At 43.1% G+C, this 26,509-nt stretch overlaps 1 protein-coding gene across 1 annotated transcript in view; it reads right to left on the bottom strand.

Annotated features, from left to right (window-relative positions):
• EFNB2 (ephrin B2) overlaps positions 1–26,509 on the bottom strand; it is a 45,205-nt gene extending 18,696 nt beyond the window's left edge. Inside the window, exons 1-2 of the mRNA XM_046663824.1 lie at positions 25,707–26,509; positions 3,520–3,803 (exon numbers count right to left, since the gene is read on the bottom strand). Of these exons, the coding sequence (XP_046519780.1) occupies positions 3,520–3,803; positions 25,707–25,828 (406 nt within the window). The 5' untranslated portion in view covers positions 25,829–26,509. The remainder of the gene's footprint in view (positions 1–3,519; positions 3,804–25,706) is intronic.

Genomic DNA, 26,509 nt, shown 5'->3' with positions numbered 1-26,509 from the left:
AGATTTTATTATGCAAATAAGGCCCAAAGCTAATTACTGAAATAGGTCACTTGAAAAAGTCAATTCTAAACATTAAGAAAACCCATATATGTCATTTTGCCACATGTCAAAGCAAATAATCATCCATGAGAAGAATTAATGAGGATGCGTTTCATTTTGCCATGTCATTTCCTAAGGGAATTTAGTGGGTACTTGGTAGGTTTAAAAATACATTTCCAATTAAAAATTAATATTTTACTTCTAAAACTCAAACGTGTGATGCCTATATTCTAATCTAGTAATACCGTAAATCAAATTAAATGTCTTTAAAGAATTTACCGCAGATCCTGTCCATTTCGATTGGAGACGAGCCACACTAACAAGAGGTCCTATATTGGATGTGTACGTCCAACCATAAAAAGGTTGGAAACTGCAGACCGCCATCAATGGCCAGAACAACAACAACAACAATAAAAGCACTTTCTAGAAAAGAAATTAAAATTCAAAGAAACAAAAAGTGACTTTCTCATTAAGCTCAAGTGACAGGACTAGAACCCAGTGCTCTGGGCTGCTGGCCCGGTGCTCCTGGGGCCAGTTCACCTAGGGAATTATCCAGCACCAACTCAGTCCACTGGCAGTTTGGACCATTCCTCTCTGGAGTAATGAAGCACTACTCCAAACAATAAGTTCTCTTTTTCCTTCCCGAGGAAAGACACTAGCACACAATAATGATGATGTCCACACTAATTTTCATAGTTATGAAGGTGCTCACTAACTAGACACTATGATTTGGAGTTGAACACATGTCATACATATTACAGCAACTCAAATACCAATATTATTAACTGTCTCAAAGTGAATCGATGGTTTGAAGTGTTAAAAATACACTTGTAAATCTGAGTACTTTCCATCATGCTACCTAGCATAGCACTATTTTAAGTAGAGTGTGACTCTGTGTGTGTGTGTGTTTGCGTGTAGGGGTGAGTGCGTGTGAGTGGCTGATGTGGAAATTAGTGACTTTTAAAAATCTTGGGATTCTTGAAGAAGCAACAGAAAGTCAACATTAGCTTTTTAAACCATTTTAAAATTTGTTCTTCTCATCATTCATTTTCTTTCCAGGGAAAGCCGTGCATCAGTGAGCTTTGCTGTAGGGTGGGCAATCGGCTTCTGCATTTTCCCAAGTATCTGAGAGTCTTCCTATGTCTGTGATGTGGTGGAAGTCTTCCAACTCTGCTGAGCATCTCCCTGGACTTCCCGGTGAACTTCTGGGCCCTGGGCCCTCGACCCAGCCCTGTGCCAGTCACCCAGCCAGCAGCATCCAAACAGCTTCGCATGGTTTCAAACTTGAAACCTTCAAGTCTATTTTAAGAAAGATTCTTTTATCAGGCTACCACAGGCTTTTGCACTGTAAATCATAACTCTAAGGAGAGTTCTGGAGGGCAGCACAGCTCAGCTACTTGCTACTGAACCTAACATTACGTTTTTAGAAAAAGAAAAATAAGAGATGCCATCATTGTGTAGATTAATATTATAATTATAAATTAAGTTGTGCTTCTAAACACAAATCTGTCACATGTTGATAACAAGTAGTTATTAAATGCTCACTACATTAAACAAAAAGATGTTGATAAACCATGTATTTATTTGCATTTCTTGCATACTATTTCAGACTAAAGGCTCAACCCACAGTGTTTGCCGAAATCAGACTTGCACTCAGTGGGAACCTAGAATTCACAAAGCCATCTTTAAAAGTCAAAACTAAAGTTGGAGGAGAGAGTCTGGGTCTTTTGGCTTATCTCCATGGAAGAGTCAGCTCGTGGACTGGGGCTGCGTGCACAGTTCTGGGACACACGTTTAACACTGTAGCAACATCTGATACTCTTGGGCCTCCACTCTTCAGCATCCTCCATGTTCTTTCTCCCACCCAATCCGGGGCACTAACCTTCTTCATGAATTCATCAGAGGTCAGTTTCAGTTCCCTACAAATGGTATGCTAAACATTAGCGTTCTTGGTAAACAGTCTTACTTAAAAAGTCTTTTTTTCAAATAATACACTGTTCGACTTACAAAAAGCTCAAGGTTTCCATTTATTTTACCAAATAACTATTTTATATTTTCAAAGATTTCTGTATTGAAATCTTTGAATATTTTGAAAATATATAGAGATTGAAAATCTCTATATATTTTGCACACTTTACCACCCCATCTGCTTGTTTCATCCCTCAGAACACTTTTATTTTCATTTTATGATAATTATTCCTTTAAATCTATAATTTACCACTTTCCTTTTTTCTTTGTCAATTATTCTAGCTAAGCCATTGTCTGTGTATCAAGTTGGCTTAAAAATAGCTTTTCAATTTATGTGGCATTTCAGGTTCACAGCAAAGGACAACAAGATAATTAGACAGCTACGACTATCTTTGTTTTAATTACTAATGTAGGAAGACGTAGTATATTACTGAACACTAAATAGGTACTCAGTGAACTGTTGACTCTGTGCTCTAAAGAGCAGCTAGCTAGTGGGATGAGAAGCCAGAGCTTCAATCTGATCAGCACGAGTTGGAAGGGTGCAGCCAGTGGACAGCAGCTCAGCATTCCCCGATGAACTGAAGCCTTGAGTAACAAATGAGTGGAGACCCCAACCCAGTCATGAGCACAATTTTAAACCAAAGAAATTAAGAAAAAATATTTCATTGCTTGAGTGACGTGAACAGCTGTCCCAGTCACCCAGACTGCACTCTGGCGAAACCCTGGCCCCAGAGGGATCCTGCTTTGCGCCTGCAGGTGATCTGCACCTAGTAGGCATGTGCTCCAGGGGGTGCATCATCTGACTTCACAGCCTTGTGAGTGAACAGTAGCTCAGAGATGACCCAAAGGATACACAGTATCTGTTTCTGAAACAATGTGTCAAATTACTATATAGATTGACAAAAAAGAGCAATTCATCAAGCAAACCCAAGTGTTGTTTTATTCTTCTAAATCTGGTTTTAACATGCCCATGTATAATTGTGGTTTGCCTGTAAACCCCATCTTTTGAACCTATGAGCTCCATCTTCTCTGGATTGATACCTTTATGTGAAATGAGTACCATTATACCATCTTGTTCACTGTTGAATCCTTAGCACTTGAGCAGTTTCTGGCACAGAGGAAATACTAAAAGAATGAGTCAATGGATGGATGGATGGATGGATGGATGGATGAAGAGAAAAGTCATCGCACAAGATTCACCTATCAAAATCTCACCAATGGTCCTTAAAAATGGTTTCGCCAGTAGAGATGCCGAGTATATTCATATATATCTACTTATTTCAAAACTATAAAAACTCTAGGAGGTTTTTTCTCTTTAGGTATTTGTATTTAATGAGTACTGTTAGTACAGGGTCCCACATTCAATTAAGGTTTCAAAAAACATGGACAACCTTCAGCAAAGATTCTCACCAAATACTTGCCACAATAATAATTTTAAGGAAATAAAAATCAATACAAACCTATTTACCTTATCCTAATTTGTATAAAATAAATGAATAGAATTATACTTACATATAATGTAATAATCTCTGTTCTTCTGAAATTCTAGACCCCACAGGTTAGGGCTGAATTCTTGAAACTTGATAGTGAATTTTACATCTTGGTCTGGTCTGGCACAGTTGAGGAGAGGGGTATTTTCCTTCTTAATAGTGCATCTGTCTGCTTGGTCTTTATCAACCATATAAACTTTATAATATTCATACTGGCCAACAGTTTTAGAGTCCACTTTGGGGCAAATAATATCCAATTTGTCTCCTATCTGTGGGTATAGTACCAGTCCTTGTCCAGGTAGAAATCTAAAAGCATAAAAAGAAAGCCATTGAGTTGATAAAAATTATCAGTATTAATGATAATTACAACATAGCTAGACAATGTCAATAATTCCAAACTACAATGTTATGGATCCAAACTTTAATTTACCAAAAGTATCTCAGTTCAGATTAGCATGAGATGAACGTATTTAGGAATTACACTTTAAATAAAAGGAAAGAAAGAAACCGCTCTCCTTACACTACACAGTAGATCACTCAACCTCCTGACATTTCTTTCCCACCCCCTCCCTCATAGTATTTCAGGACTCCTTTGTGTAGCTTTACAATAACTTTTCCTCCATGGTGAGTCAGACCTTCCCACCTGTTTGTTATTTTTTAACCATTGGCAGCTTTGGTTTATTGGGCACACCACAGAAAGATGGCATCAATTCCAGGGAACAGTGGATGCACTAACACTTTGTTGTCCTGTTAGTTTCCATTTGCTGTTGATGTTAATTAACAGACAAGTTTCATCAAGAATGTTTCAAATTACTTATCATAATTAGTCAGTCACTGATCAAACAATGGGTTTTTTATTACATCGAACAAAAGAAATGTCTTACAAACCCATAAAAGATAACCAGAAATAATTAGTCGTAGTATTGATTCAGCTGCAAGATGAAGAGTCCCTGACTTGCAAGGACAGCAACTACTGTCCTTGCTCCGCAAACTTTTTTTTTCCCCTCCCTTGAGATGTATTTGCTCCAATTAATTCTTAGAAGCAAATCTTTAGAACTAAGACGACTGATCCAATATCCCCTAACGCTTAAAGCTAAAAGCCTCGCCCCTCTTCTCGCTTCTTGCTAGCCATGCTGCTGAAAGATCTCTTCTAATGGGGAGTTTCTCGGAGAAACTGAAACAAGAGCTTCCTAATGAACGTCCTTCTACAAGTGCTAACACAAGCAACACACTTAGAAATCCCATCTCATTCCTCCATAAGCAGCCAAGCCTGCAGCCTCATTAAAATATTAAAGCCCCAGAACAAAGCATCACGTCTGAATCCTTCCATCCAAGCCTTTCTTTAACCAGGGACGCCCACCAGGATTAATGGGTCATAATTCATTGAGAGAGAAAGCCAGGATGCCGGGGCACCCCCCATTTCAAACTCATATTGAGGGAACACGTTATGATTTATGCTGATGAATGGTATTAATTCTCTGAAAAGAGCATGAGGATGGTTATGAAGTGTCACAGAACACAACAGAAATTACGTTACAGATTTATATTAAAAACTAATGCTCTTTATGGCAGGAAAAATGCACACTGCACACAGTGGCTTGTCATTTTCTTTGGGAATGTGTTATTTTACAATCCCAATGGATTGTAGATACCCCAAAAATGATGGTCCTTTTTTTTTTTTCCCTACTGAGCTCCTTTAGCAAGAACATATGACATTCATTCACTCAAAACAAAGTGAATAAGATTCATCTAACAAAATCACTCTGTGAAGCAGAACTCAAAATGAATACTTTTTATAACAATGCAAAATTTCCTACAACCACGTGTGTACCCCTGAAGAATTCTCTACAACTTCTGACAAATGTAGATCACCACTTAGTAAGAACCCCTCTGTGATCTTCTGGGCCATTTTCACAGTTTTCTGGGGACAGGCTTTGAAAGGTCAACCCCAGGGGACTGAAGGACTCCCAGGGCGTGCATTCCCTCCACCTCCGGAGAGCCGGTGTATTCTCTCTAGGCAACTCCATCTTCCCTGTGTATAGAGCACAACTCTGGGTTCTGGTGGGCAGACTGAAGGACTGAATGAGGATGTTTGTGGACGAGGCTTTTTAGTCTTTACCTCCGCCCCTCACAGTGATTCTGATATGTTGCTGTGTTTAGGAAGCAGGGCCAAGATGCCTGGCAGCAGGTACAAATGAAATACCGTGAGCATTACATTGCTTACCTTCCTGACCTCCTTTTTCTCATGTCGTATTCCTTGACCTTCTTAGGAAATCTTTACTGCATCCAAGAACCAGAGGCCAACTCCTGCCTGTGGTTCCCACCTAACTCGAAACATTTTCTATCCCAAACCTGCTCCTTTAGTAGCTGGCAAAGAGCAAACACCACATGTTCGTTGTTGTTAGAAGCATTCGTAAATCACAGGTGAGGTCTGCAGCCTGGATGCCTGTCCCTGCCCTCCTTCCAGAGCTCTGATCTTCACACCCATCAACTTTCACATGTACCACTTCCCAGGCTTGCCCAGGCTTCAGAGACCAGGGTCCTCAGCAGCCAGATGGACCCATTTTCCTGTCCATACAGTCAGTTTTTTTAAGAAAATCATTGGAACTCCCCCGACCCCCAAGCGTCTATCATCTCTGCATATCTTAGAACTCTCCCACAGCACAGCCTAGGTCTAAAGTTTGGCTCACTAAGCTCTTTCTTCATTCAAAATGCTCCCAAGATCCTGTTTCCCTCATGAAGATTTTTTTCCTGCTTAACGAAAGACTCAGTGGAGATTTCCTCCCTGCCCATGTCAGTAACTCCTCATGACTCTCTCCTCACTCACCAAATCTGAGTTCCAGCTTTTGCTGGCGCAGATGGGGTGAGGTCAAGAATGACATATGGACCGGTTTGGCTACACACAAAGATCTCCTCACTTCAGAAGGCACAAACCACATAAAGAGCTGTACTGGTCAGCGATGGGGGAGTGATGTGTGGGGAGGGGTCGCCCATGGGATGGCTTATCAAAATGGAAGGCAAGGGGAGGAATCTCAAGTTTCAATAAGCATATTTGATATGCTCAGCAAAGTTAATCCCAACATTTGCAGAATACACCGTGACAAAACGGAACGCTAGAATTTGATCCTTTGCCCTGAAAAAGTAATGGTTCTAAGAGTTCCTTAAAAAAAATTATTGCTTCTTTATTTAAATCCATCTGAAAGGACCCAATCTCGGAATGCTTTAAAGTTTCCTTTTTAAGCATATATAGATGCCCGTTAGCACACCATCACTTTAACTGATGAGATTATGGTTTCTTAGCAGACAAAAGGTGCAGTTGAGCTGAGAGCCCGAATCACAGATTTCTTGCACACGTTACCTCTGGGTGCAGCTGAGTCCCAGAGCCCCTGTGCCTCCCAGGAGCCCTCAGAGTTTCTAAGGCAACATGGGAGCAAACAAGAGCAATGTGATTGTAACAACAAAAGCAACGTATTTTGTGCCAGATGCTCTGAGAGTCAGAAAAGTAGAAGATCTTGATCACCAGGAATGTACAATCCAGCTCCCTGAGGGTAGGCAGGTCCCATATGTGTCTGAGTCAATGCTGGATGCCCAAGGGCCAACACACGGTAGATGCTCAATAAAAAAAGTACTAGTTGAAAACAATATGAAAGAACAAATGGAAGGTAAGATACACACAAATAAATTTAAGTCATATTAATTAAGTGCCACAAACTATTTGCAGATCACAGGCAGGGAAGGAATTCCGAAGAGAGGATCACCTAGAGTTGGGACAGGGGTGTGCTGAGAAAACAGAGATGGGCTTTCCAGAAAACACCATCCCAGGCACTGTGTGTTTCTGGAGAGCAAGGAGCAGTGCAGATGGAGTTTCGGACTGTTCTCTCTGGAGGATGTACGAGTGTCAGCAGTCTTCTATGATTCCTTCCTATTTAAAATGCAAGGCAATCAACCACTTCCAGAACTACTGATAACAAAAACATTGTTGCTTGTGAACGCTCACTCTTTGCTAAGCGCTGATCAACGCACCTTACATCACATTCTCTTCATTTAATGACTGCACACATACATAACACGCAGAACAGATGAAGACACGCCCAAGCCAAACACAAGACACGACAGGAAAAGCCCCTTTCTCTGCACTTTTCAGTTCTCACTGCATCACATTAAAGCATGAATCTGGTTTTATAAAATGCATTTTTTCTAAATTGAGCTTTTCATAGATAAGCCATGAAGTTAAGGAAAATCAAGAGAAGTCACACCCAGGCTTGTGAGCATCAGATGGAGCCCAGCTCTGTGCCAAGCCCGTTAGTTGTGCCCAAAGCCTACTGCTTCTGAGGTAGTCACCTGAGACTCTGGCATCCCTGCCCTGTTCCAGGAGGCCAAGAGCCAACAGGTGAGGAAGAAACTGACCAACTACATGGAATTTGTGTTTTAAATGTAATATTACAGATGGACTCCAGACAGTTTGAGAATTGCAGAATGTACCTGAAAAGAAAATGGGGTGAATTTTTTTTTTTTGGCTGACGAAGATTGGCCCTGAGCTAACATTCTACCAATCTTCTTCTACTTTTCAGTATGTGGGCTACCAGCACAGCATGGCTGCTAACAGAGCAGTGTAGGTCCACACCCAGGAACCAAACCCAGGCCACCAAAACGTTATTTTTTAATATTATTATTTTTTAATAATACCATTTTCTAATGGAAAACAATGCAGCCCATATGTTAAAATCAATTCAGTAAATACTGCGTTCTATTTTTGAAGCTAGGACATTTATATTTGTCTTTTGTTACCTCAAGATTGCTTAGAGACCTTAATAAGCCAGACTACACAGCACACTTATGTGCTGAATATTTTGTAGTATTCAATAATATACTTTTTTTGGGGTAATATTCAATAATATACTTACCCTATGTTGCTTTGGAAGTATTAAAAAACAGAATAATGATGGTGGTGACCACCAGCTAATTTTAAATTACTAAACTGACGCTCCGTAGTGGATGTCAAAAACAGATATTTTTCTGTGTCATGAGATAATGTTCATCCCATAACCAAAAGCAGCACAGAAGAAAAGCCCCACATTTACAACCCATACCACACAAACGAGGTTGTGTTTGTTAAACTACACTCAAACAGAAAGTGGTTAGAAGTGTCCTTTAACAAAGTCCACTGGTTTCTAATCCAAAACAAAAGATTTCTAAGACCGGCAGCGCTTCCTGTCCTATACAGGAGAGAGGACCCCGCCAGGCCAGTGCCCACCCTGGGCCAGGCTCCTGGAAGTCAGAGCAGTCCCCCTGCTGCCCTTCTGAAGGGGGAAGCCACATCGCCCAGACAGGAGAACCTGAGGCTTGGGACGCTTCCGGGGCACTGGTGCTGTGGCGCCATGCTTCTCAGGGGGCCTCCTGGCGATGGTGCAAGAGTGAGGCGTGCTGAGCAGAAATAGGCAATTCCTATGGTTTTCCCCAATGAATCATTCCCAAGCAAGACAATAGAGGCGATGACTCGGAATCAAATATAGAGATAACACATATTGTGGAATAAAATGGAAACTCTAAGTAGGGTTTCCAAGTTAACCTGCCTGAAATGATTTGATATCCAAATCTGTTTTTATCTTCTGATTACTTGTCAAATTTCATCCAAGTTTTTATCATTCATCAAACTAGACTCTCATATTTTCAAGGGGAATACTTTGAACTAATCTAATAACCTAAATTAGACATTAGTATTTGGTAACCTAAATATTCTATCTAAACATTCGACCTCTCATAATCTAAATTAGACATTTCAACTTCATATTCATCATTGTAGAAACTTTTTCAATACTACAGCCATTATGTGACACAATATCCTTTAATGTTTTAATCCACACTGGGAATCCATGCTTGTTTAAAAAACTAGTTTAATGCATTCAAAGCATAAACCAGCCACTTAAGAATTCAGGGGTCACAACACACCATTTTCTTTGACCGACCAGAGCATCACGCATTGTGATCTCAAGTCTGGAGTCTCCTGATGACCAGGATGGCATTACCAGGTCTTGCAGGGTCAATCAGATGGAAGCAGCAGTTGCCTGATCACCTTCTGAACCTGGCCCGATGGAACAGGAGGACCCATGGGATGCCAGTAGCTGAGATGCTTAGGGATAGCTGTGCAGTGGAACCCCAATGCCACCAAGGATGCCCCATTTTCCCTGCTTCTCTTTTCTCTCCTACCCGCTCCTGCATTTGCCCCTGACTATAACATATGCACCTCAGGACAAACATCCAACGATTTCCTACACTGTTCTTCAAGGCTCGCCAAGAATACGTAGGTTAACCTAGAAGAATGACCAAGGAATGGCCAAATTACTGAGTGGCCTCTTGATGCCAAGATAGTCTGAAAATATACATGAAATATAGAAGACCTGGTTCTCTTGAGGGAAGCAATACGTGGAAGTAAATGATCAAAGAATATGACAAAGTATCATATAAACAAGGACAAATCAGTATGTTGTAGCTGAATGCAAAAATATCAAGCTGACACAAAATAAAAAGACGCAGACAGGAACGACCAGTTTCTGTATCCAAATAACCGGGTCAGGCAAAGCCCCTCCAGACAGACATGACGACAGTGCTTCGAATTTAAAAAGTGTCAGCTCAGATCCAGAGCCATTTCTACGTACTATTATGCACATCAAAAATCTATTTAAATATCTCCTATTCCTGCATATTTATGGCAGGTATCATCCACCTGAGAAACAAGAGCACGTTACTCATGTAACAGGACCAATGCAAATCCCACCAATATGCAAATTGGGGCACAGGAGACCCACAGGTGATGGTCTTCCATCTCCAGAGCAAATTGCCAAGCAGAGTCAGAGTCATAAGTGAACGCACATAACTTTTTTTCATGGAGAATTGCTTTTAATTTTCCTTTCATTTCAAAATTACATCATTAGAAAATATGATTATTCTAAGTAAATGGCTAATTTCAGTTGAAAATATACACACATCACAATTATATGGTATGTTATTCTGCCTGTTTTGCTGATGGCACAGACGGTCAAACACAGGGACTTCACCCGAGTCTGCTTTGGGCACTGGATGATGGATTCGGGGTGGTCTCTGGCTTTCTGGTTTTTTTCAGAATTTTTTGCAATAAACATTAAATGCTTTTGTGATCAGACTGGAACATTATGCTCTAATGTACAGTTTCAAAAAACAAACTGTATCGTGTTCTTGAGCAATTTCTCACAACTCTGGCTTAAAAAAGAAACATTTAAAATATTAAAGGCCGGTAGATTTTTCACTTTTTTGATGCAATTCCTTAGAAAGCAACTAAACAAAATTATTATAATCTGACTTCTGACCTATTTAACAAATCAATTCTTCAGTCCACAAAAGCTATAGTAACGTACAACATTTGAGTTTACTCAAATAAATGAAAAATATGGGATGCAGTTTATGCTTAATCATTGAACTGCACAAATCTGGGAGTTGGCTAACGTTTCAGGGAATCTGAGCCGCAGCTTTAGGAACAGGTTTACCCCAGCAGTTGGCACACCAAAAATCATATCATATAATAGGTTTATTTGCAAGCTAGAGTTCTGTATTAAGCACAGTCTGAGTTTACCACATTTTGAAAAACATGCACTTTTTCCATAAAAATGCTTTTATTTTTATTTCAATTAAATGTCAAAGGCTGAGGGAAGAAGAGCAGTCAGTTTGTAAATTGGTTAGTCTGGAATTCTGAACGAGGGAAAGCACATGGGCTGCTCTGCTGGAACTGGCTGGTCTTTCTAGTTACCTCCTAACAAAAGATGCACGCTGTTCCGGGTAAGCCCCAACCCTTGACCCTCGGCTTCACCGTGCACTTGGGGCCTGCCTCGTCTACACGGAGCTGGAACAGCATGAGCACAGAAAAGCCCTATGTTCCTTTCAGAAACGCTCTGTGCACTTAGCAGTAGAAAGCCCCTGAAGAACGACTTAAATTCGTGAGTACAAGAATTTGATGGCACATTTTATACACAGGCAGGATATTCAGTCTTGCATTACTTCCACTGAAGGCTAGAGTGCTGCTACAGCTTAATAAGACAGTCTCTAAATGCCCCAAACAGAAGAGTTTGTTACAAAATGAATACATAAAAGCAGGGCCCAAGAAAGACTTAGGCACTATCTACCATAAGAAATACTTGGGGAAAAAAAATTTCCTTTTTTGTGAATAGCACTTTACTGCCCCCTTTTGCACTTTAACATCAGAACAGGTTTCTGTACAAACTTATTCTGAAACCAGAGAGATAGTGGGGTGTAGCTATAGGGTGTCAGGTTTATACAGAATTAGGTTACCAGATACCACCGCTTGGAGTAACAAGTAATTACCTTCAAACTTCAAGCGGGAGCACCACTGTCTTCTCAGTGGCTTTAAACCTCCAAGAAATAAGGTAGTAATTGGAGGCTCTAATTGACATTTTCTGCTTTAATTCGAGTGTGTATGTGTGCTGGAACAACTGCCTGTTTTCACAGGTGCCCCTTCTTTCACACTTTTCTAAAACAAATAGCATTTGCAACTTGAACCTGATTTATTCAAGGAAAAGAAAAGAGGCATAAAAGCAGGCTATACAATGTGGGACCATTAAAGTGCTATAAAGCCGAGACTGAGAGTGGGGGGGGGGGTGTGCATTTCAAACTTCACACCAACGACAAGAAAAATCTTTTCAAGAAAAGGAAAGATGAGAAGTGCAGAATTCAAATAGACGGTGAGCCTATGGGCACACAAACCAGTTCAGCAACTCTTCAAGGCGAGCGCCGGGGATGTGTGCCTCTTCATCTACGCAGAGGCTGGAAGGGAGTATTAAACTACAGTCTAAAGGAAAGTTTTATTTATAAAATTCTGATCTGCAATGACAGAGCGAGAGGGCCCTGTTCTCGGCCCAATGACCTCAACTTACATTTGATGGTTTGTGTATGCTGCTATATATACTTTTATTTAAGCTTAATCCATTTCCTTTTGTCATTCTACAGTTACCCTACAAGTCAAAATAATATTAAATTTCACAGCCTACAGTGCTCCATAAGTGAATGAAAACTGACTCCTTTTGATCTTAATCTTGTTTTTTATTTGTGATATAATGCTCAAAACAGTGGTGGTTAAAGTAAGTTTTATTTTAAAATGCTCAAAGATAATATTCTCATAGTTTAATATTCTCATAGTTATTTTCTTTCAGGAAAATAACACAAGTATTTAATTTTTCTCCATACCATGATTTTCACTGTAATAAAAACCTCCGGTTCACAGAAAAGCAGCCTAGAGTGACCTAAAGTTGAAAAAATGTCTTCATCTGTAAGTCACACGAAGTGTGTGATGCCCAGATATCAGTTTTCTGTTCACAGAGACTTGCCAATCTTTGCCATGGAATTAAAAACAAAAATCAACCACCTACCTCAAAAACAAAAGATAGAGGTCTTTATTTCTGGAACTGATCTAAACCCTCAAAACTTGCCAACAACAACAACAAAAAGTCATCCCTTGTATTTTGTAGCCAGGTAAGGCAAACTGGTGGGCTTGAAAAGTAAGATGGGGATGCTATGATGTGTGGTGGGAAAGTGAACAGCTCAGTGAACTACTCAGGCCACCTTTGTCACACTGGCTCCACCACACCGGCTCCATTATCGAAACAAGTATTTCATAACGCTCAGAGGCAAGAGACGGTGCAAGCTTCTGTCCCGACTGTAATTTGTTTGCACCTGTACGGTCTTGTTCCAAACCATGCTTTCAGTAAGAGTCTATAAAAGAAGGTGGAACTCTTGTTATTTATAGGTGAGGCACCAGAAAGAAGAATGGCTTTCATATAGAAAGAAATTCAAAGGGCAATGCCAGCTGGTTCTCTGCTGTTTTAGATATCAGTGTGGAGATCCATTCGCTCATCTCCCTAAGTGGGAGAATCACCGAGATGAAAGGCACACATAAATCATACACGGAATGGGCTGGCATTTTAAAAACTCGAACAAATGGAATTAAGATCCTAGTGCACAGAAATATCACAATCTAGTGTCTGCGTGTATGTTTTCTATCAAGACATTCCATCTCTTTCCTTCCCATCATCACATATTTTTAATTTAAGAGAATGGTGCCTATTTAGAAAAACAATTCACTCATGTTTTATGGGTGAACGAAACTTCTCCCCTTTGGTGTGAAAAATAGCACCGAAAGAAAGAGTGTACACCAAGGGCATCTGACTCCTGCTCCTCAAGCTGGAGCGTTACCCTAGGACAGCCTGTCGTGTTCACCACTGGGATCACCAAGCCCCCACCCCAGTGCCTTGCATAGGATGGCTGCTCAATAGGTGTTTCTGTAATTATAGAATGAACACTTTAACAAACAAGCTTTAAGAAAAGACAAAACTCTTTTAGTTCTCTCTTGATATACGAGGAGATTCTCCTTGGCACTCAAGCATAAGAAGTCTAAGGCTGTGCACCATGGCTTCAAACCACCGAAATGGCTGCCTCCTGGACACTTCCTTCCTTCTTCCCGAGCTCCAGAGCAGGTCAGGGATAGGTTTGCTGTGGGCGTCTGATGGGAGACATCTTCCTGCACCTCTCATGGCTTTTGCAACAGTCCAGAGAGTATGGGAAGAACAAAGGAGGCTATACAACGGCCAGGTGCGCACTGCTAACCTCAGAAAGGAATAAAACCGGATTGGGTTCCTGACTTCCACACAGATCATCCCAAAACTGTGTATCTTAGAAAAGTGTGAATGGCATGCCATTATAACTCTATGGATGATGTATTTATTTCCTGCTTGGTCACTAGAAGCAGCCTGGAATTACCTCGACCAAAAAACAAAAAGCACACCAAAAGTTAAATACTATAATTTATTCAAACAGGCTGCTAGTGAACTAAACTGCAGGGAATTGGACAAGGAGAGAGATGAGGATGCCCTGGGGTTCTGAGCGCTAAAAGGAACAAAGATCTGGTTGGCTGAGAGCTCTGGCTGGGCTGCAGGTAAGCAGACCATAAGCCCCAGGGAAAAAATGCAAACGGAGGCTCACTGTGGAGTCAAGAGAACCCCAGGCCCACCAATCCTCGCTGCCTGGCTTCCTGAACAAACTGCTCCAAACTTGCACAACATCGAAAGCCAGATGGGCTATACTGAATGAATCCACAGGCAAGAAGCCAGCATCCCAGCTTGCTGTAGAAATAGGCCTGGACTTGATTTGAGTCTTCTCAGCTCTGACAAGCTGGAAGCTGGCACAGATCCCAAAATCCAAAATAAAATGGCATTTAATTGTGACTAGACTCTAAAAAAGATGTCATACTATCTCCTTAGCTTGACACACGCTCAGCATCTAACCAAATGTAACTCGCCTAGAAAATATGACCTCTTTTTCTTCCAACAAAGAATCCAATATTTAAATTTTTAAGAGGAAAATGTTACTAGCCAAAGAAATAATACTCACTAAATGCATTAATATCATACACTTTCATAATTGCCTAGTTTCCATTGGGTAGAACCTGTTATATCAAAGATTCAAAGGATCCATTTAGAATTGCTTGCCCATCATAGGAAAGACTATAAATCAAGATGGACAAGAGAAGAATTACATCCCAAATTTTCTTTTTATCTTCCTTGTATGCACTGCTTTGAGCTAACGCATGCTTAATTAGAAATCTACAATTGCTAATTATTCCATGCAACAGTCTAAGAAAGAGGCAGAGAGTTAGGAGGGATCCTAGAACCAGAGTAACCCGGTTCAAATACAGGCTGTACCACTTATTAGCTATATGACTTTGGGCAAGTTAATTAACCAATCTGTGCCTCAGTTTCCCCACTGGTATTCTGGGGATCACAAAAGTACCCACTCAGATGGTTTCTATGAAGGTTTAATGTCAAGCAGTTAGAACAGCTGCTGGCACATGGTCAGCGCTACATACAACTGTCATTAAATAAAACAGACCATGTGCACCAGGTAAGTGGGTTTCTAAATAAGAAATATCACGTAACAATGCAAAAATTGCTATAATGCCTATCCCTACAGGTTGAATTCGTGTATTCGTTCAACATCCCAGTCTCTTACTGTACCCTGAACTAGAATACAAGGTCCACTCAGCCCAGGCCTCCTCTGTCCCTGGTGGAGAAGTTGACCGAGTATGTCTTGGGTGATAAATGTTACAACAAAGTATCAGGGGTAGGAAGCAGAGGAGAGAGCATGGAACTTGTAGCAGAAGGGAAATAAACAGTACTGCATACAGCAGAGAAGTCTTAACTAAAGAATGAACAGAAATCTGGCAGATAAGCGAGATACAAATATAACATCGGAGACTTTAAAGGTGAAAGCACCATGTTATAATCTTTATTAACATTTTAGTTTTATTTATTCTGCATTTGCATGTGGAAGGCAAACTGAATCATAGCCAAGCACACAGTAGATAGTCAATTAATTTTTATTAACAAGGGCTGACATTTATTGCTTCGTTGTGCCAAGCACAGAGCTTTGCTCTTTAAATCCTGACCACATTTAATCCCGAGCACAATTTTATTACTCTTTTATCTAGTACTATCAGATTATTGTCCCCATTTTAGAGACAGGACAACTGAGAGACATAGAAGATACTGCTCCCAAAGTTACACAGCTAAAAAGTGGAGGAACTGGGATCAGGCTCCCACAGCCAGATTGCAAAGCATATGCTCTTAACTAAACTCAGACAGCACTTGCCCGGCTGTCTTTGCTAAATCGAATTGTCTGACCTTTCCATTATCATCACACGCATTTTGAAAGCCAATAGGTACTGCTAATTCTCATATTAAAAAGGTAGCTGAAATCATTGGGTTAGCTAGCCCACAGGGTCTATTTGTTTCATTTGCGGGATCTGTCTTTGAGCTATGGTCAGATGTATGAAATAACTGAGATGCTTACAGATGTACACTTTGTAGACACACACTGCCCTTAGCTGAAATGTTATTACTTTGACTTGCTTACCATTTTCTTTCTTTCAGAGATCTACTGTGACCTTGCTTAGAAATGCTCATTCTCTCTCCAGACTCAGTTTCCCCTCTCTTGAGGCTGCTTTCTTGACGGCCCTCCAGCATGAATGCCGTCTCCTTCCTCTGTTCCTGCTGCACAGTTCCCACGCACTACAGCACAGAATGCACTTGCTTCCCCCAGGAATTCCCTCTACTCCCCTTAGGATTTAAGTCTCTTGAGGGTAGAGGCCGTTTCTCTTCGTGTTCTCAGTGTCTAGTAACAGCTCTCACTGTTAATAAATGCTGTTGAATAAATCAGTGAATTATCCACCAGCAGTGATCTAGATGATCCCTTATGATCTCCAAGAATGGGGGAAGAGAGCAGTGAGGCAAGAACCACAGATTTTCTTCAGAGATTCCTACACAACCTTTAAGAGGGTGATGGTCTAATGTTGAGTTATTTTCCAAAAAAAGTTGATCTAGGGCAAGAGTCCTCAAGGTGTGGTCTCAGACCATCATCAGCATCAGCTGAGAGCTTCTTAGAAATGTAAATTTCCAGTCCCACCCAGACCTCAGGAATCCCAACTCCAGGGCGGGCCAGCAATCCTGTTTTAACAAGTCCTCCCGGTGATTCTGATGCCCTAAAGTTTTAGAGCTGCTGGTCTGGAGGGTAGAGCTCCAGTAACAGGTGAAATGTTAACACAACATAGGCAGCCATAAACATAGATCTGGGTTGTGTCTGTTCATTCGACTAATACTTACTGGATGTCAATGTTAGCTAGTAGGTAGACATTGATGAAATAAAACATTTTTGTCCCTGACTTCTAGAGCTAAGGAGGGCAATGAAGGGGACTAAGACTTACTTATGAATCATGACAGTGCAGTGTACAGTATAATGTTCTTCCTATGCCCTAGATATTTAACTAAAGTACTGTAGGATTACAGAGAAAAGATTTAAACAAATTATGTTTGCTCTACGTCATAAAGAGAGAGCACTCATCTAGGGGAAATTGTGAACTTTATTAGACAGCCTGTTATAATGAAGAGCCATTTTCCCATAGACAAAGGGGCATTCAGAACTTATGAGAGCTTGTTTTAATCTACAATGTACCCAAAATATAGTTCCATGGAAACTAACATTCTCTAACTTCTTCTGCAGTTCGATACATTCTGAGCTGGCCTTGAACATAATTGGCTCAGCCCCACTCACCCATTGGGCAGTTCCGACTCAGGGTAAATGTTTTCAGGTCAGCTGAACTGGTAGAAAGAGCAAGGACCGAGATTTGAAAGCATTTCACCAGGTGGTGGAACCGTGCTGTGCCTCAGGTTCCTCAGCTGGAACATGAGAGGCTTGAAGAGATGCTGGAAACAGGCATTTCAGATACTGTGGACCGGCAGCTCAGAGATTCTGATATGCACAAAGGTTAGTTATCTTGCTGGGAGTGTGGACGGGGAGCAACAGCAGAGTGGGCGGATAGTAGGGAGTTGCACTTGACACACACACACACAGCCCTTCCAAACAAGCCAAAGCCTTAGGATGGTCTGTAATCACCTGTTTCCCTCCAACGCAAACACACTGACCCTACTAGTTTCAAAAATGTGGGTAGCACTCATAAGAATTCTGGAGTGATATGGGAGTAATCAGGACATGAAAAGCACAGATTAATGCCTCAGGGGCAGTAGGGACTTGACTAGCAACTACTGGAAGAACGTACAAGGACTGTAATTAAAACTGGATGCAACCCAATTTAAACCGAGAAAATGAACTGAATTCTTTAATAGTTTTATATAAAAAACATAAAGAATTTACAGTACTGAAGAAAACGAAGTTTTCAAAGCAAGGCAGAACCCCGTGGTTCATTCATAGTGTTCTGAATGTCTGCCCAACATGGAGACGTTAGAACGTTTACCTCTCTGTGCTTTAGAGAGCGGAAACAGCAAATTATTAATACTTTACGACTATGAATTTTTTGTGCATGTTTTGTTTGGAGAATTACTAAGGGCAGAAACAACCTGTTTTCCTTTCATGGAGCTTTCTCCTACTTTGTTTTTTTATTTGAAATCAGCAAGTATGCACTCACCAGCCACAAAATGCTTTGGACTAGAATTACATATTTGAATTTATACATGAAAAGGAAAATAAAAAGCCACTGCTGGGTCTCTGCAGGAGCAACAGAAATAGGTTCACTTGGCATTCAGTGTGCATGGAAAACATTTCATAATTGATCACCTCTCTTTCCACTGGTTCGCCAGATCCAACCATCCTTATCTCTAACGCTTCTGAAACATGTTACCACAGGTAGAACGCAAAGCTAACTGTTGGATGACGTTAGTAAACAAGTGGCAGCGATTTCCTGCATCATTTCTTTAATCACTTTAACCCTGTTCTTAATAGAAAGCTGGAGGCCAGGGCCATTCAGCTTCTTCTTTTGTCATTTGCCTGCCATAAATATGCACCAGTCTGCATTTGAAAAGCTGAAGGAGGCCGCAAGCTTGCTGGACATTTATCATGCTCTGTTCCCTGTTAACAAGCAAATACTTTAGCTGAATGGGCCATTAGCAATCATTGTCAAATGCAGAACACAAGGTGCTCAGATGTGACCAGCTTATAAATTAGGGGGTGTCCCTTCTCTGATGAATCTAGACAAGTGCAATGGATCTTTTGATATAGACTTGTGAAGTATGCTAGAAAGGAAGGTAAAGTAGCAGGCACTGGGTATGGCAGGTCTATGTGCAATAATTTTTAAATGTTTTTAATCTGTGAAAGCTACATAGTAATGACCAGAAAAACAGGCAACTAATGTAATAAATCTATAGCCCAAAACAGATGGTGGAGTCAGCTGAGAATTAGGAACAAAATCAACGAAATGGGTCTGAAATAGAATATTTAGGATTTAATGAAGATCTTCAGACACTCACAGAACGTGTTAGTCTAGAAAGGCCCCGAGTTGCTGTTAGGATAACACCGAATGCCCTTACCCACTCCATCAAGAAAGGCACTTGGGGTGTTTGTAGTTTCCGTATTGTCAATGTCTTAAGAGTTCAGACTCTGCTGAAGAAGTGCTGAGACTTTTCTGCAACACCAAATAGGAGGCAATAAAGCAAATATTTCCTTTCTGGCTTGACCCAACTACGGATGTCTCTCTGCATGGAACCCAATCACGGCTTCAACGGCTCATATTGTTTAATGACTAAAATGGAAAGTGTAGAAGGCAAAAACAAAAGTCCAGCTCAGTTACAAGGCTGTTCAGGACAGAAGGCAATAAGATTCCACAGCAGGGCAATTCTTTTTTGTTTTTAACTTTAAAGCTGGGCAGCGCTAACATTTTTATAATCCTATCGTTCACACGAATGGCACCTATGCGATTCAACGCAGGGGCTAAGACTCACATTTATGAGCAAAATTTCATCTAGATAGAGCCCACTGGTTTAGGGTATATTGGATTAGCACTGATTTGAGTGAAAACTCAATTCCCCTTTTTATTTATTTTATTAGATTTTTTTTTTCCCAGGGTGGGAAAGACAAAACTGAGAAGAGCTATCTGGCTGAGGGCGAGGGACAATGCATAATGTTTACCTCTGCTTCTCCCACGCGGCGTGCGATGGCACTGGGTCTGAAAGATGGCTGAAATCAAAAGGTCTCTCTTTTCTTTCCAGATAACTCCAGCCCTACCTATCCCCTCTGGTCTCTGTTCCTTCCCAGCATGTCCCTGCCTGAAGCCCAAATAGATTAAGGCAAGGACCGCCAAGTGCAGTTAATCCTACAGAATGGCTGCCGCTGTTAGGCCAGGAGTTAAAAGGGAGATCTCGCAGGCCTTCACAACTGCACTGATCTGAAGTTTTAATCAGCCCAATCTCAACCTCTGAAACAGGCAGGCAATGAAATCTACCTTTGCCGTATTATCTGCCACCAATGAGCAAGAACTGAGCAGCTTTTCTTTCCTGCTCTAACCATCCCCAGGCCACAAGCAGGGCTTTCATACTTTCTAATCCCAGTTTCCAAGTCTGTGTGGGTCTCACATAATAGCCAACAGCCTGGAGCAAGGGCCTACGCTTCTACTCCCTTTTCAGAGACGTGTCATTTCCAACATCAAGCTAATCTATATGTTGCCATGGCTTCACCCTTTATCTGCCTTTACATCTTATGAACTGCATGGATTTACCACATTATTTTTATCTGAAAGACAGAAAATGGTGGTTTTATTGCCATACAATCAGATTACTGCTGCTGGTTTCTCTATGCCTTTTTACCATACTTCAATCAAAAGGGATCAGTTTCTTTATACTCTGCCCTTGATTTACATTACATCTGTAAAGACCTAGTCTGGGTTGTAATCCCCTTATTAACTATGACCAGGGTTGATTTGCCTAAAAATAAAAGCAAATTGTGTCAGACCCTTTCACTTTGTTTTTGATTCGGAACTACAAAATGGATTACTAAAGAAATCTTCAGAGTTCACACGGCTAGTATAGTACTGAATTTAAAATGAGAATTAAACAAGTTAAACAGGGGAGCCATGTCAACGGTTTACATTTTCCATCATGGGAGAAGGGCTGAATTGCTTATGTCTTTGTACTCTGGCTTTAGAGAGACAATGAAGCCACAGGAGTTTTTCCAAGCTGTTCGGAACACTGTCCCATTCGCCACCCTTCCTTCTTTGCTTTTCTTATATTCCTCTCCCAGCTCCATTCTAATTCCTCCCCTAAAACAGGGGGGCAGGAGGGCTCGTCCCTGAAAGAGCTAATTCCTGACTAGAAGCTTATAGTTCTATGGGTTCTGCATATTTTAATCAAAATATTTTAAACAGTTGAACACTCCTATTTAAGGCTCTCCTCTGCCACACAAAGGGTGAGCTCATAAGCAAATCTATGTAGATGTATGATAAGTGACCTGAAAAACAGGCTCTTTATGTCAGCAGCAAACGAAGGCAGAGATTAGGCAGACAGGAGTACCATGGTAATCGTTAATTTTCTTAGAAGAGCGCTTCATTTTGTCTAATTTGCAATGGAAGAGTTTAGGAATAAAGTTTTCACAAAATGTTAAAGAAATATCCTTCTTTAAAAAATGTTCTTTTTTGAAGAGGGTCTGTCTTTCCTTCCCCTGCCACTCCCATTCCTATGACGCATCGCTGCAGTCATGCTAGGATCTCAAGTCGTTCCCCATTAGGTGAGCGCCCTGGGAAATGTCGCTCTAAAGCAGGTGTCACACTCGACCTCCGGGAGCTACCTGAGGCATTTCAGGGGAAGGCAAGGTAGCAAGGATTCAGTAGCTCCAATTGCAATGTTGGTCTGAGGGTAATTATCGTGCTGACCCCCAACCAACGGATTTATCTCAGTAAAGGTACAGATAAGAGGTTTCATGCTAATTAATCTGAGTATACCGATTATTCTTCAGCTGACTCCATATGGAGAAACCACTGCAATGTCCTTTTCAGCTGGCCTTGCGATGATGGCTAATTCACCTGTCCTCTTACTTCAGCCTAGGAGTCAGAAACATTCAGGAATGTTGGAGTAATTTGCATTTCTTTGCATGGATAGGACAAGTGTCAAGAGCTACGCTTTGTGAAAGATTTAGAACCAAGTGCTTAACAAATCATCTTAACCTCCAGCTCCCGTTTCTGAGGCTTGAGGCTGTAATTGCTGGGGTTAAAAAGTGTGGTCCCTAGACACGCGATTCCCAAATAAATTCTCTTCTCTCTGAAAAGCAGGCTACCAAGCATGTTGTGAGATAGCGCGTGAGCTCGTCTTTGTGATTTCCCTGGCTCAGTCGTCCTGCAGAACAACGACAGTCCATTACCTACAGTTTATCATCCTGACAAAATGTGAGGAATGTGGATGTGAAAGCACTAACAATTCCACCCCTGGTGCTGTGTGCTTTTTTCTCTCTATATTAAAACTGACAAGATTAACCCAAACGCAAACTGTGGAGCATAGTTCAAGGGGCTATTCAATCTGTGCTGAATGTGCATTTGTTTACCTACAAAAATAAGAATTTCAGACACAATGGAGGGCAGGCTGGCTTATATACGGTATTGAATGGACTGTTTAAACAGCACTATCCATTGTAGTTTATTTTATCAGTCTCTGACAGGTCCATATTTATTCAGAGCCCGACTGTGGTGGAGCCCACGTATTATAGGTTATCTGGATATTATCGAGCCATTCTTTTGTATCAAGTCAATCAATATCAGGAATTCAGTATTATGTAGGGAAAAATGATATGGGAAAAGCAAACTGCTTTGTTAACCAACTAGTGTGTGGGGCATAGGCAACAGCACCACAAGACATAAGAAATTAATGTTCTACTGAAATTTTCAACGAAGTCAGTGTAATTCATTCTCGAATACCATACCAATACAGGCTTGCTCACCCTAAAGTGAAATTAATATTTTTCTAAAAAGAGCCAACTACTTCATTTTAGCAATAACACCCTGCTTGGAAAAAAATTGTTCCACTGAAATGTTAAATTAGAAATGAAAGCCAGGCTTTGCTATTCTCACTCGAGTTAAAAAATAAATAGCTAAACAATCCAAATGGCTACAACAGGCGCAACTCTAACAGAGCCTATGGAGGCAATGTGAAGAACCTAACAGGGCAGTCGCTAATGTTTCAGTGTATAGAACTTCTTTCCATAACTGCAGAAACTCTCAGGGATGGGAGCAGATAGTGTGGGTAAAGTAGTTATGGAGACGGGGAAATTACAAAGGATTTTCTGGACCTTGGATCCAAACAGCTGCTTCAGGCTCCCTATGTCGACCACCTGCTAAAAAAGCTGACCTGCGAACGAAACAAATCTAATTACTGATGGTTGCTTCATTACAAATGAATTGTTCCACAGTTCACGTGAACTGATGTGAAACTTCAATGCATTTGATGACCTTCCTGCCACATTGCATTTACTGACTGAAACTTTTCTCTGGAAATAAACATATGCAACTTCCTGCAAATAAAGCAACCCCTTGGCACGAGGGGTTTTTACTCATTCTGAAACTTAGAAAAGGCTCTTTCATATCATTATTCCAGGAAGAAATCCTCCTGATGTCTCAAGCTAGCAGGCAGCTGTATACTTTAAGTAGATCTTTTCCAGGGACAAATTATCCAGTCCTCCAAGCAAGCCATTATCATAAGAATTTTAAAAGAAATTCTACTCTTGAAGGCCGGAGCAATCACACCAAGAGCAACATCCTCAGTGAAGGGAGGCAGATTCTCCCTCCAGTGTGCAAGCCTCTACATCGGGGACTACAGCTCAGAAAAGCAGACCAATCCTAACCGACAGGATGGTGAGTTAACATCAGTCACACTCCCCGCCCCCCCAACACATTACGAAAAGAAGATACTAATGTTCCAACTTTAGGAGGTAATAATTATTGTGCCACCTTTTTCCTAAGTAGGAATTTCTAATCCTCCTCTCTGATAACACACAAACTAGCAGTTAAGGCAAAGATACGTATACTGAGCTGAATGCCAGAGGGGTTCATGGGAATTTCTTTAAGTAAGATTTAAAAATAAATTTAAATCCTGATGGGGGAAAAAATTCAGCCCCCAAAGACAATCCATCAGTGAAAGTGCAAAGCGGAGCGGAGCAGGCCGCCTGCGGAGGAGGTGAGGACTGGCGCACAGCATTGTGCATGGAAGAGTGACCTCTGTAGGCACAACGTGCGCACTGGCTGGCCTCGCCGCCGCTCTCCAAGCCCGACCCCGGCCTGCCTCGCCGGGACGCCGGCTGTGCGCGCAGGTCCGAGCCCAACAGCCCCTGGTGCCTCACGATTTGGTATCGGTGTAAAGATGCCACTGTCACTACTTCCTCAACAAATATAACGAAAATCAGAAGCCCATACAAGATCAGGCTACCTGGAAGGAGGAATGCATTAAGTAACTTTCAAACATGCGCAGTGTTGGAAAGTGCCATCTAGCATCACACAGGAATTTGTTTAATCCGATTTACAGCTGTGACGTTTCTCGCCCTTGTAATAGAGAATTTTTGATTAACCTGCTGATAAATTTGAAATTTACCGCTTTTTAAAGAGTGGCTACGATTTTTTAATTAAGACGTGATTTCTAAATTAATCCTCATCTCTTTACTCCTAAATTCATACCAAACTTGCTCGACTTCAATTAGGCGACCGATTTTGCTTCTGATCGCAAATGCTTACTCCTAGAACCAGCCAATATTTCCATACTTTTCCCAGCTTTCCCAAGGCTAAAATTCCACGGTTCTGTAAAATATTCTTGGCTGTGATTCGAAATGTATCCCGAGAATGAGGTAATATCCAATTCTGAAAGAACAGATGACTAACTACGAGTCATGACCATATATATTTAGGGATGGATTGCCTATTCTAAATTCTGAAAGGAGTCTGGTAGCTCACGCTGAAAGTTAATCTCCAGAAGGCCTGGCTTTCTTTCGGCTGCACTGTTTGATAAAAGCAAGTCGTATCCAGGGATCCATTCCTGCCCAGGCTGCCCAAGCGCTAAGGCTTCGGGAGCAGTGCCGGCTGGGCAGGGCCCTAAGCTTTACAGGAAGCGTCCTTAAGATCGAGTCAGCTATCGGGACCGCACAAAGTTCGGGGCCATTGGTTTAGAAGCTAAGCGAGAGGCCGACCTGCGGAGGGCTCTCCGGAAGAAGCCTAAGGCCCGTCTCCCGGGCGGGGAGGAGAAGGCTCGCCGCCCGAGGTCTCCCGCAGAGCAGGCGAGCTCCCCGCGCCCCCTCGGGCAGGCGGCGCGGTGCGAAGCGCGCGGGCTCCGGGGCGCTGCGGGCGGCCCAGGGACCACAGGCTCCCCGCTCCGGGGACGCTCCACTGCCCCGGGCCCGCCGCCCCGCCCGCCCGCCCGCCCGCGGGACTCGGGCCGCGCTCCGGCGCTCCTCCGGAGCGCAGCATCCCCGCCTCTCTCCGGAGCCCGCCAGCCCCGGGCGCCAGCTAGCCCTGTTTGTGGCCAGGATCTCCGTTCTCGAATACAAGAGGGTCAGGTATCGCCATCGGACACCTTCCCGTACGTGACACCCGAGCCGCCAGGGGCTTTTTAGCGTCGGGAGCGCCTAGGAGAAGGAAGGCGGAGAGGACGCCCCTTAGGGCTGGCGCTCCGGCTGGAAAGCCGAACGAGGAGTCTCCACCTAGTGAAATGTGGCGGGGATAGAGCACAGGGGACTAGGGCAGCGGGGAAACCCGGGTTCCAGAAACAGGCTCCGAGGCTCCGCGGTCCGACCCTTCTTCCCTTCGGGACGGCGCGGCGGACCCCGGGGCGGGGACCGAGGGAGATCGCGGACGCCACTTACTTGGAGTTCGAGGAATTCCAATAGATGGGCTCTAAAACTATCGATCTGGAAATGGCAGTTCTGCATAAAACCATCAAAACTCCCCAGCAGTACTTCCACAAGGAGTCCCTCCTCGCGGCCATGGCCGAGCCGCTCCCAGCTCCGCGCACTCCGGGCGGCGGAGGGACGGGGCGCGCGGCTGAGAACCCCAATCCTCCGGGCAGACAAGGAGCAGACCGCAGGCAGCTCCGGGGCGCGCCGAGCAGCTCCAGCAGTCGCCGAGGCCGGGGGCGCTCCCCTCGGGGCCTTCAGGGCGCGGGGCGGGAGCGCACGCGCGGGGCGCGGCGGCGCGGCGGGCTCGGGGCTCCGGGTCGCCGCGCCGGACGCAGCTCGGACGGCCGGCTCCCGTGCGGCTCCAGGGTGCCGGGCTCAGGGCGGCAGGGAAGGCGCGCGGCCGGGACACAAAGGCAGAGAGACGACTCGGGCGGGCGGCGGCGGTGCGCCCCGAGAGGGGCTGCCTCGCACTATAGATCCAGGGGGGCGGGCAGCGGCCCGAGCGCGCGGGCGCCGTGTCGGCGCCGTTCCATGTCCCGAAGCGCGGAGCGCTGAGCGGCGAGGGGCGCCCCTGGGTGCGCGGGAGCCTCCTCAGTCCTCGCGGCTCCCGGCCCGCGGAGCAGGCAGGAGGGGCTCGGTCCCCGCCGCGGGCGCCGGACGCGCGGGCCTTTGTGTGCGGGGAGGGCGCCGGGACCGGCTCTGCGCGCAGCTCCTCTCTCCGGCCGGCGCCGCCGTCCCCGCCGAGGAGAGTCAGCGCGGCAGGCGCGCTG

The sequence above is a fragment of the Equus quagga genome, chromosome 6 (assembly GCF_021613505.1).
Source record: "Equus quagga isolate Etosha38 chromosome 6, UCLA_HA_Equagga_1.0, whole genome shotgun sequence".
Classification (NCBI taxonomy): Eukaryota; Metazoa; Chordata; class Mammalia; order Perissodactyla; family Equidae; genus Equus; species Equus quagga.
Note: the sequence above shows the minus strand (reverse complement) of the source record. Positions and strands in the feature narration are given on the sequence as shown.